The sequence below is a fragment of the Oreochromis aureus genome, linkage group 7 (assembly GCF_013358895.1).
Source record: "Oreochromis aureus strain Israel breed Guangdong linkage group 7, ZZ_aureus, whole genome shotgun sequence".
Classification (NCBI taxonomy): Eukaryota; Metazoa; Chordata; class Actinopteri; order Cichliformes; family Cichlidae; genus Oreochromis; species Oreochromis aureus.
Genome location: NC_052948.1, coordinates 28,351,524 through 28,362,936, shown reverse-complemented (window position 1 = coordinate 28,362,936; position 11,413 = coordinate 28,351,524). Strand labels below are relative to the sequence as shown.

At 44.2% G+C, this 11,413-nt stretch overlaps 1 protein-coding gene across 1 annotated transcript; it reads left to right on the top strand.

The window, feature by feature from the left end:
- The first annotated feature begins 6,396 nt into the window (after positions 1 to 6,396).
- On the top strand, positions 6,397 to 10,420 carry LOC116321399 (tripartite motif-containing protein 29-like). Its single transcript, XM_039614727.1, has 2 exons — positions 6,397 to 6,416; positions 9,502 to 10,420. Exon 2 carries the CDS (start codon positions 9,632 to 9,634, stop codon positions 10,418 to 10,420), a length of 789 nt encoding a protein of 262 aa, XP_039470661.1. The 5' UTR covers positions 6,397 to 6,416; positions 9,502 to 9,631.
- The last annotated feature ends 993 nt before the right edge of the window (positions 10,421 to 11,413 follow it).

Sequence of the window (11,413 nt, the reverse complement as noted above, 5' to 3'; positions counted from 1 at the left end):
TTAATGAGCAAGCCACCACGAGGAAGAGCAGTCTAGCAGGAGAGAAGAGGTGGTACATGAAGCAGGCTGGAAGGAGAGACAAACTCAAAGGTTTACAGAATTTATTTCTAACATTTTCCATTTAAAGCCTCGTTTCAGCTCAGAGGAAACATCTATGACCTCCTTCAGTGGCCACCAGAAGATCTCACTCTGCTGAGTATAAACTGGCTGATTTTTCCTCCTGTAAAGAGAGAGACACCAAAACCAGACAAACAGCTGCAGGAAGAGGCGGAGCAGCAAGATGATTAGTTCAACATCATTTTCCAGAAGTGAAAGTAAAAGTGTGAGAGATCAGCAGCAGAGCTGCAGTTGAGTCTTGTGTGTCTCTAAAAGAAGATTCACCGGAGTCCATCAGGTTTCTCTCAGCAACAGTGATGAGTGCAGCTGATCGCATTTCCTGTTTCCTGTAGCCACAGATCCACCATAGAAACATCGAGCTGCTGACTTCATTAATTATTTCAAAAAGAAATGGGCATCATATTTAGATAATAACCTGCCAGGATCATCACTACATGTTGTATTGGAAGCAGGAAAAGTAGTAATACAGAGCAAAATACTATCTTACTGTTCATATAAGAAAAAAACACTTGTATCAGAACTAGGACAAAAATTCAAATTAGAAGAATCTGCCTATGCTGTTTCGTCAAAAGAACATACACTTAAAAACCCGAGAAACTAAAACTAGAATTAAATGATATAGTTAGAGGACAAAATTTCTGATGCAAAGGCTGCATTTGGAGAATTTGGAAATGGTAATAAATCTGGGAAATTCTTTGCTAACCAGTTAAAGCTAAATAAAGAAAAGACAACTTTTTATTCTATAAAGGGTTCTACTGGGAACATTACTCATGATCCACAACAAATAAATAAATCGTTTAAAGACTTTTATGAAACTTGTCCCTCTGCAATTCCTCCGACACTGACATTGCAAAATTTATTAAGAGTATAAAGAGATTATGGCTCTGGATTCATCTTGTTCAATGTCTGAATTCCATGAAGCCCTACAGCCTTTCCCAAACAATAAAGCCACAGGGCCAAATGGTTTTCCAGCAGAGTTTTACAACGAATTTTGGCCTATGCTAGCGCCTACCTTTTCCTGAATGGTCACTCAAATTCAGAACAATCAGACTCTATCTCTAAACATGAACTCTGCCATCATTAGTTTACTTCTTAAACAAGGCAAGGATCCTAAGTTCTCATCCAGCTACAGCCCAATCTCACTTAAAAAAGTAGACCTAAAATACTTCGCAAAGTCCTTGCCAGAAGATTAGAAAAAAGAAAAATCACTCCATTCATAATACATCCTGACCAAACAGGTTTTATCGTGGGCAGACACTTGGTGAATAATACAAGTAGACTAATAAACATAATAGATTATTGCTCTATCAACAAATTAGAAACCACATTTGTCTCCTTAGATGCAGAGAAAGCATTTGACTGAGTAAACTGGAAATTTTTACCAGCAGTTCTACATAAATTTGGATTTGGTTCATTCTTCATAGACTGGATTAAAACACTGTACAGCTCTCCAAATACTTGCATTAGGAAAAAATGAGCTTATCTCACAAAGCTTCAACCTACAATTGGGCACTAGAGATGGCTGCCCAATTCCCCCCTTACTTTTTGTTATTTTTATTGAGCCACTAGCTGCAACTACACGACAAAATATAGATATTCAAGGAGTTCAAACTGAAAATGGAGACCATAAGATAAGCCCATATGCTGACGATGTATTACTTTTCCTCAGGAATTCACAAACCTTACTTATAAAGGCAGTCACACCTGTTTTTGTAAAGAGTACAATACTGACACTTATTTCTTTCTTTTCTTTCACTAGCTGGGCCCACGTCCTCATTTTAGGTTTGACAGCGTTTCAGTAGGTAAAGGTGAATGCTTGGACATGAATTGAGCTGCGTTTGGGGAAGGCCTCGAAGGGGCCTGGTGATGGCTCTCGGGCCTGGCAGATCCCCATGTACTAAACAGGAGTGAAGAAGTTAAAGAATAGAGAACAAGGAGGGAGGGAGGGTGGGGCACGTAAACGAGAATGAACAGCTTGTACAACTGGTGGAACCTATATAATAATAATAATAATAATAATGGATTGGATTTCATATAGCGCTTTTCAAGGCACCCAAAGCGCTTTACAATGCCACTATTCATTCACTCTCACATTCACACACTGGTGGAGGCAAGCTACAGTTGTAGCCACAGCTGCTCTGGGGCAGACTGACAGAGGCGAGGCTGCCATATCACGCCATCGGCCCCTCTGGCCAACACCAGCAGGCGGTAGGGTAAAGTGTCTTGCCCAAGGACACAACGACCAGGACAGAGAGCCCAGGGATCGAACCGGCGACCTTCCAGTTGCAGATACGCTTCCCAACCCCCTGTGGGAATATAGATGAGAACCAGAAGGAGTGTGTTTGGAGGCGTGGTCCCAGCTCCTGAAATTCAGTGAATTGGAGATACATAATCTCCAATTCACTAGCTGGGGCCACATCCTCACAGGTTTGACAGTGTTTTAGTAGGTAAAGGTGAATGCTTGGACATGAATTGAGCTGCAGTTTGGGGAAGGCCTCGAAGGAGACTGGCGATGGCTCCCGGGCCTGGCAGATCCCCAAAAAAGGCATCCCCTAGAAATAGTAATAACTGTGCGATACGAAGGTCGAAGATGTCAGTGGAATAATTAGATTTTCGATTCGACTTATTTATACAGCACCGAGCCACAGTGACAGATGCCTCGAGACCCTACGATGATGTCCAGACCCAAAACCCAACAATTGTATGACACCCTATGAGCAAGCACTTTGGCGACAGTGGGAAGGAAAGACTTTTAACAGGAAGAAACCTCCAGCAGAACCAGGCTCAGGGAGGGGCAGTCATCTGCTGCGACCGGTTGAGGAGAGAGAAGGAGAAAGCGACAAAGACAAGCGCAGGGAGAGCGAACGTCGCTCCGTGGTGTGGAGTGGATGAGCTCGGACAATTAGGAAGGAATGGCGGGAGAAGAGCTCAAAGGAAATTGCGAACAATGGAAATCTTAATAGATGAATGAGGGGAACCCTCAATCATGTAGCGACATGGCTCACCTTTGAGCTGAAGCTCTGACAGAGAAGAATGCTGGATTTGAGATTTGAGGTAGGGCTTGACGGCTCGAAATGCTTGTGTGAGCTTGTCTTTCAGTAGAAGATGGAGAGGGGGTGCTTAGCTGGTTAATTACTTCAGATAAGGTAGCGATAACCACTCAGCTGATTTCTGAATGAACAGAAGTGACAGCAGCAGCTTGGGAAGAGGTGATGAATTGAAAGACTGATTAGAGCAGTGGTTCCCAAACTTTTTTTGCCAGGCCCCCCTTTTTTACAAGAAAAATGTTCGCGCCCCCCCCCACGCACAACACATCCTCCAAACACACACACCCATATTTTGCTCCATTGCGGTTTATTTAAATACTTACGCTATTGTGTACTTCACACACATGGAGAGATGCCAAACTGCCTTTCACTGTTCTTGTAACAGTGACAATAAAAAGCTATTCTATTCTATTTCACACCTCAAACATTTAGTAAACAATTAAGCAAATACAAGTAAACGGCAATAAATTACAGGTAGTAATAAAATATACTACTAACTCTTTTATGCTACGTCCGCACCTACACGGGTATTTTTGAAAACGCAGCTGTTTCTATGCGTTTGGGCCTTTCGTCAACACGTAAACGGCGTTGCGATTCACCGAAAACGGAGATTATTTAAAACTCCTTTTTTGCGTTTATGTGTGGACGAGGATTACAGAGTTCGTCACGCAACGACAAAAGTATGTGCCTCTTTTCACGTCACGCTGTGCGCCACGTTATTGTTTACATGAGATGGATTGCAGAATGGCAGATAGAGACAAAATACTGTTACTGTTAATCTGACTATCTTCAGGTTTTACACGCTTACATAGACACACACAGTTACTGTCCCTCCATTTAGAAAGGCAGAGGCTTCACGGTGTAATTATTTTACGTGTAGTTGTTTTTTCATGTGTAATTATATTCAACATTGCTGTCAATACATTTTTCAAAAAATGCCTCTCTGTGCAAAATGGGTTCAAAAACAAAAACAGCTGTTGGATACTGTTTGTCCGTGATTTGAACTGGGGGGAACAAATTACGGCAGGATCAGCCTGATATTATTTGTATCCCACTGTAACTTTACTGCATAAAGAGCTAACATGTCCAAAATGTCAGGAGTAGTTAGTCATTACAAGAAGTGTTTGTGAACTAAAAATCAAGAATGTGGGATACCGTTTGTCCGTGATTTGGAGAGCCCAGCGCTGCTCCCGATGCAGGGAAACTAATTTTGCAGGGGAGACCTACCTTGGCACTTGTGCAGGTGAAGCCAAAGGGAAGATACGCTTCACCATATTTTCTAGTCTTTGGCTTGGAAGGAAGTTGGTTTGGAAACATATTTGGCGATGCTTCATCTCCTGCTTTGCGTTTGTGTGGGAGCCCCGTCAAAAACCTGTCCATTATGCTTGCCATCACCAGTGTGTGAATGTGTGTGTGAATGGGTGAATGACTGGATATGTAAAGCACTTTGGGGTCTTTAGGGACTAGAAAAGCGCTATATAAATACAGGCCATTTACCATTAGCAGTGTCCAAGCGCTCTTTTTTTTTTTTCTTTTCATACCGCGCCCCCCCTGCAATGGCTCTGCGCCCCCCCTAGGGGGCGGGCCCCACACTTTGGGAACCTCTGGATTAGAGGAAAATAATCTTCTATAACAATAAGCCCCAAAATCGCGATAGAGGACAGAACCTGGCATCCCGGTGCCACGAAGGTTCACTGGTGATTTGCAAAGGCAGGAAAGATCTCGGTGCCGGAACGGTTTGGTGCTGCATCTGGTGGAAGACTGGACGAAACTGAGAAACTGGCAACCTGGAGAGGGGAATTTTTTTTTGCGCAAGTGATGATGGAAGAAGCTGCCAATCCAGTACCAGAAGGGTGAGCTGCTTAGGGCACGGAAAGAAGAGCTTTTTCTGCATTGCAAATGGGGAAAAGAGACACGGAACCTGCTGTTTTGGTGCCGAAAGGAACGTCTGCTGCTTAGCATGGAGGGCTAGATGCAGAGAAGCTGGCATCCCAGCGGTAGAAGGATTCACTGCTGCGTTGCTGTGATAAATGCAGAGAAACTGGCAACTCTATATTAGAAAGCTTGCTGCTGCTTTTGCGAATGAGGGATAAAGAAGAACCAGGCATCTCAGTGCCAAGCTTGCTATTGCATTTGTGAAGGAGGGATAGAGGAAGAGAAACTGGCATCCCGGTACCAACGCTTGCGACTGCATTTGCATAGGGGCATAGAGGAAGAGAACATGGCATCGCGGTGCGAAAGCATCCTGCTACTAGGGGTGCAACGATACACAAAATTCATGGTTCGGTTCGGTTCGATACATTGGTGTCACGGTTCGATATTTTTTCGATACAAAAAAATGTTCATGCCTTTTTAATTTGTCATTTATTAAAATTATAAATACATATTTTAACTCAAAAGTACAGTTTTTAAATTTAATGTTGCTAAAACAACAAAATAATAATAAAAAATAAATCTGATTGAGAAATCACTCATCTTTGGAAAAGAGAGTTTATTACAGAGAAATGGCTCTTTCCAAAATAAAAGCTATACTATACGCTTCTTCTAGGCTATATTCTCAGCAGCATATTAAACATATCAGGTCCCCATAAGGAGAATCATGTGCTAATGGCTGTCTAAATGACTCGGGTAAAGTTTGTAGCATGCGTGCTTGTTGTTTTTGTCTGCTTCCACTTGTCTTTGCACTAGGAAGATGTTGGCGTAAATGTGCAGTCATATTCGTTGTGTTCCCACTAGTGCTATCAGCGTTAATCTCGTTAAAATGACATTAACACCATAACGCGGCAAATCTCCGTTAACGAGTTACCGCGGATCGCCCCGTAATTGAGCATAGCGTGGCACATCCGACATACTGTTTTACTTTTGTCCATGACGCGCTTACCATCAGTTCATGCTTCACATGAAAACCAAAATAGTTCCAAACGCCAGATCTGAATGAGGGTGGGGGAGGTTCAATTTCGGGTAGCGTTGAGGCAGTTGCCATGTTGCGACGAGCTTAGCTTCTGTCTTGCTAGCTTGCTGCGCTAAGTGGATCTGCACTCGACAGTGCAGCCTAGGCGGAGTAGTCGAACGCAGGTTCACTGAGCTCTCAACACAGACAGCATCGTCAGAAGAAAAGTTGATGAAATAAATAAAAATTTTTGTATTGTTCGATACATATGCGTACCGAACTGATGGATATACAAGGAACCAGCTGGAAGGATTCCCTGCTGCTTTTGCCATAATGGGTGGACAGGAACTGCCAACTCAGGGGTATGTAAGAAGCTTGTCATTGCGGTTTGCAAATGACAGATATAGCGAGAACCTGACACCACGGTGCTAGAAGGGTTTGCCGCTGCTTGCAATGATAGATGCGGAGAAACTGGCAGTTCAGTAGTAGGGAAGCTGGATGCTGCATTTGCTACGGAGGGATGGAGTACTGGCGACTCTGTGCCTTTTTTTTTTTAAACTATGCTGAGAAACTGGCAACCCGGTGGTCAAAAAGCTTGCTGCTGCTATTGCGAATGAGGGAGAAAGGAACCTGGCAACCCGCTGCCGAGGTTAGCTGCAGAATTTGCGAAGGGGGGATGAGTGGCTGAGAGCCTGGCAACTCGGTGCCGACGTTTGCTGCGGAGTTTAGCAAAGGAGGGATGGGTGGCCGAGAACCCGGCAACTCGGTGCCAACGTTTGCTGCGGAGTTTAGCAGATGAGAGGTTGGGAACCTGGCAACTCGGTGCCGAAGCACACTGCATTTTGCCACCGAGGGATGGAGAACTGGCAACTGGTGCCTTTTTTTGTGTGTGTCGTCTTGGCTGAAAAACTGGCAGTTCGGTGGTAGGAAGCTTGCTGCTGCGTTTGCGAATGGCGGATAGGGAAGAACCGGGTCTCCCAGTGCCAACTTGCTTAAGCATTTAGCGAAAGGAGGGATGGAAACATCACGACGATGGAGAACAATAGAGAGTATGGAGCTAGCGACAGACTTCCAGCTTGCATTAAATGGTGTTAGTAGGAAGGAGCACAGAGCTGAGCTTCCCCCTGCTACCTGGCACTGGCGGGTGGGTGGAGCTACAGTGGCTTGCAAAAGTATTCGGCCCCCTTGAACTTTTCCACATTTTGTCACATTACAGCCACAAACATGAATCGGTTTTATTGGAATTCCACGTGAAAGACCAATACAAAGTGGTGTACACGTGAGAAGTGGAACGAAAATCATACATGATTCCAAACATTTTTTACAAATAAATAACTGAAAAGTGGGGTGTGCGTAATTATTCAGCCCCCTGAGTCAATACTTTGTAAACCACCTTTTGCTGCAATTACAGCTGCCAGTCTTTTAGGGTATGTCTCTACCAGCTTTGCACATCTAGAGACTGAAATCCTTGCCCATTCTTCTTTGCAAAACAGCTCCAGCTCAGTCAGATTAGATGGACAGCGTTTGTGAACAGCAGTTTTCAGATCTTGCCACAGATTCTCGATTGGATTTAGACACCAGACAGGTCAGGGATAAAGTTATTGAGAAATTTAAAGCAGGCTTAGGCTACAAAAAGATTTCCCAAGCCTTGAACATCCCACGGAGCACTGTTCAAGCGATCATTCAGAAATGGAAGGAGTATGGCACAACTGTAAACCTACCAAGACAAGGCCGTCCACCTAAACTCACAGGCCGAACAAGGAGAGCGCTGATCAGAAATGCAGCCAAGAGGCCCATGGTGACTCTGGACGAGCTGCAGAGATCTACAGCTCAGGTGGGGGAATCTGTCCATAGGACAACTATTAGTCGTGCACTGCACAAAGTTGGCCTTTATGGAAGAGTGGCAAGAAGAAAGCCATTGTTAACAGCAAACCATAAGAAGTCCCGTTTGCAGTTTGCCACAAGCCATGTGGGGGACACAGCAAACATGTGGAAGAAGGTGCATTTTGGTCAGATGAGACCAAAATGGAACTTTTTGGCCAAAATGGAAAACCCTATGTGTGGCAGAAAACTAACACTGCACATCACTCTGAACACACCATCCCCACTGTCAAATATGGTGGTGGCAGCATCATGCTCTGGGGGTGCTTCTCTTCAGCAGGGACAGGGAAGCTGGTCAGAGTTGATGGGAAGATGGATGGAGCCAAATACAGGGCAATCTTGGAAGAAAACCTCTTGGAGTCTGCAAAAGACTTGAGACTGGGGCGGAGGTTCACCTTCCAGCAGGACAACGACCCTAAACATAAAGCCAGGGCAACAATGGAATGGTTTAAAACAAAACATATCCATGTGTTAGAATGGCCCAGTCAAAGTCCAGATCTAAATCCAATCGAGAATCTGTGGCAAGATCTGAAAACTGCTGTTCACAAATGCTGTCCATCTAATCTGACTGAGCTGGAGCTGTTTTGCAAAGAAGAATGGGCAAGGATTTCAGTCTCTAGATGTGCAAAGCTGGTGGAGACATACCCTAAAAGACTGGCAGCTGTAATTGCAGCAAAAGGTGGTTCTACAAAGTATTGACTCAGGGGGCTGAATAATTACGCACACCCCACTTTTCAGTTATTTATTTGTAAAAAATGTTTGGAATCATGTATGATTTTCGTTCCACTTCTCACGTGTACACCACTTTGTATTGGTCTTTCACGTGGAATTCCAATAAGATTGATTCATGTTTGTGGCTGTAATGTGACAAAATGTGGGAAAGATCAAGGGGGCCGAATACTTTTGCAAGCCACTATATGAAGTACGCTGTAGCTTTTGCTGTTGGAGCTGCGATTTGTTTGGAAGCGTGGGTTCGGTGCTGACGTCCGTCGGCGTTCTGGCTAACTCGCCCGGCCTGTGGCCCATTTCGGAGCAACGTGAGAGGAGCTGTGAGTTCTGCTGGCGAGCGACCCCGCTGGTTTTCGCTGAAGTGGCAGGCGGCCGGAGTTACTTCATAACTGGATTTAGCGGAGATAAGACGACTGGATTGATGGACGTAGCAGACCGTATGTCGGGTGGCGAGAAAACTGCTAGGAGGTTGTCAGCATTCGGTTTCTCGGAAGCGCCACTGTGATATTCGGTGTGTTTCTGGGATGCCAAGCTTGAGTAGTTGTTCTTCTGACGCGCTGACGGACGAGAGGGCGATTGTAGCGAATGGAAGAGTGAGTAAAATTACTTTACTCCTTTGAGATGAGCTGTGTTTAAAGGTATTCGCCGAGAATGGATCCTGTTTGCACGTTAACGAGAATGAACAGCTTGTAGAACTGGGGGACCTATATAGATGACAACTGGAAGGAGCGTGTTTGGAGGCGTGGTCCTGCTCCTGAAATTCCGATACATAATCTCCCAAAAATGAAATTTAAAGTGAATTTTAAATCAAATCTGTTTCTTTTCTTTCTCCGTCAGAGTGCAGACATGTCTGCTGTGATCTGAAGATCAGTTTCTGTGCTGCATCTGTCTGGATGTGTTCACTGATCCAGTCAGCACACCATGTGGACACAACTTCTGCAAAAACTGCATCACTCAGCACTGGGACATGAATGTCATGTGTCAGGCTTCCATGTGTAAAGAGACTTTCTACACTAGACCTTATCTGAGGGTCAACACATTGCTCTCTGAGGTGGTCGCTCAATTCAGACGTGAAGCTCAGCAGAAAGCCAGCAGCAGCAGCTCAGAGCAACAAGCTGTCAAACCAGAAGAAGTTCCCTGTGACATCTGCACTGGAACCAGACTGAAGGCACTGAAGTCCTGCCTGGTGTGTCAGGAGTCCTACTGTCAGACTCACCTGGAGCCTCATTTGACAAAGAAAGACCTGAAAAGACATCAGCTGATTGATGCTGTGGAGAACCTGGAAGGCAGGATGTGTAAGAAGCACGATAAACTTCTGGAGCTGTTCTGTAAGACTGACCAGACATGTGTCTGCGTGCTCTGCTCTGTTTCAGACCACAAGAACCATGAGTTTGTTCCTCTGAGAGAAGAATATGAAGGAAAGAAGGCAGAGCTGGAGAAGAAAGAGGTTGAAATTCAGCAGATGATCCAGAAGAGACGACTGAAGATTCAGCAGGTCAAAGAGTCAGTGAAGATGAGTAAATGTGCTGCAGACAGACAGAAAGCAGAAGGTGTTCAGGTCTTCACTGCTCTGAAAGAGTCTGTTGATAGAGGCCTGAAGGAGCTCATAAAGGAGATCGATGACAAACAGGAAACTACAGAGAAACAGGCTGAAGGTCTCATCAAAGATCTGGAACAGGAAATCTCTGAGCTGATGAAGAGAAGATCTGAGGTGGAGCAGCTCTCACACTCTGAAGACCACCTGAGGCTGAGCTGAAGAAGGTCTAGCAGTATGCAGTGGATGTGACTCTGGATCCTAATACAGCATATCCTTATCTCATCCTGTCTGATGATGGAAAACAAGTGTATCATAGTGATGTGAAGAAGAACCTTCCAGACAACCCAGAGAGATTTACACGTTATTGTAATATTTTAGGAAAGCAGAGTTTCTCTTCAGGCAGATTTTACTTTGAGGTTCAGGTTAAAGGAAAGACAAAATGGGATTTAGGAGTGGCCAGAGAGTCGATCAACAGGAAGGAAGAAATCCCACTGTCTCCTCAGAATGGTTTCTGGACTGTGTGGCTAAGAAATGGAAATGAATACAGAGCTCTTGCTGGTCCTTCAGTCCCCCTCTGTCTTCAGTCTGGTCCTGAGAAGGTGGGGGTGTTTGTGGATTATGAGGAGGGTCTGGTCTCCTTTTATGATGTAGGTGCTGCAGCTCTTATTTACTCCTTTACTGGCTGCTCCTTCACTCACAAACTCCATCCATTCTTCTGTCCCTGTAACAAAGACGGTGGTAAAAACTCTGCACCTCTGATCATCTGTCCTGTCAATCAAACTGAGTCGATCAACGACTGATTTTATTTGATGAACTGATTGATTTTTATTGAAGGGAACAAATGAACATATTCAGTGTAAATACTCTACAGTCTCCATGTTTTCTAATAAAATATGATTATCGGGACTCTGATTTACACTTTGATTTGATTTTCATGGAATTTGATGCAAACAGAAGAAAAGTTGAATCAGGAAATGCTCCCACTAATGGAGACTTGAAATGAAAACCAAATAACAGAGAATAAATGTCAAAAAGCTTCATCAAGTTTGTTAAATGCTTTGAGTGAATATAAAAACGTGTCTGTGTTATACGGAGCAGTCAGGGTTCAGCTGAGGGGGAGTTATGCTGGATAAAAAGTGGTTTGGTTATTTTGGGTCTGTGAGGATTTTTGATCTGTTCACTGAAAACTGATAAGACAGGATAATATTCAAA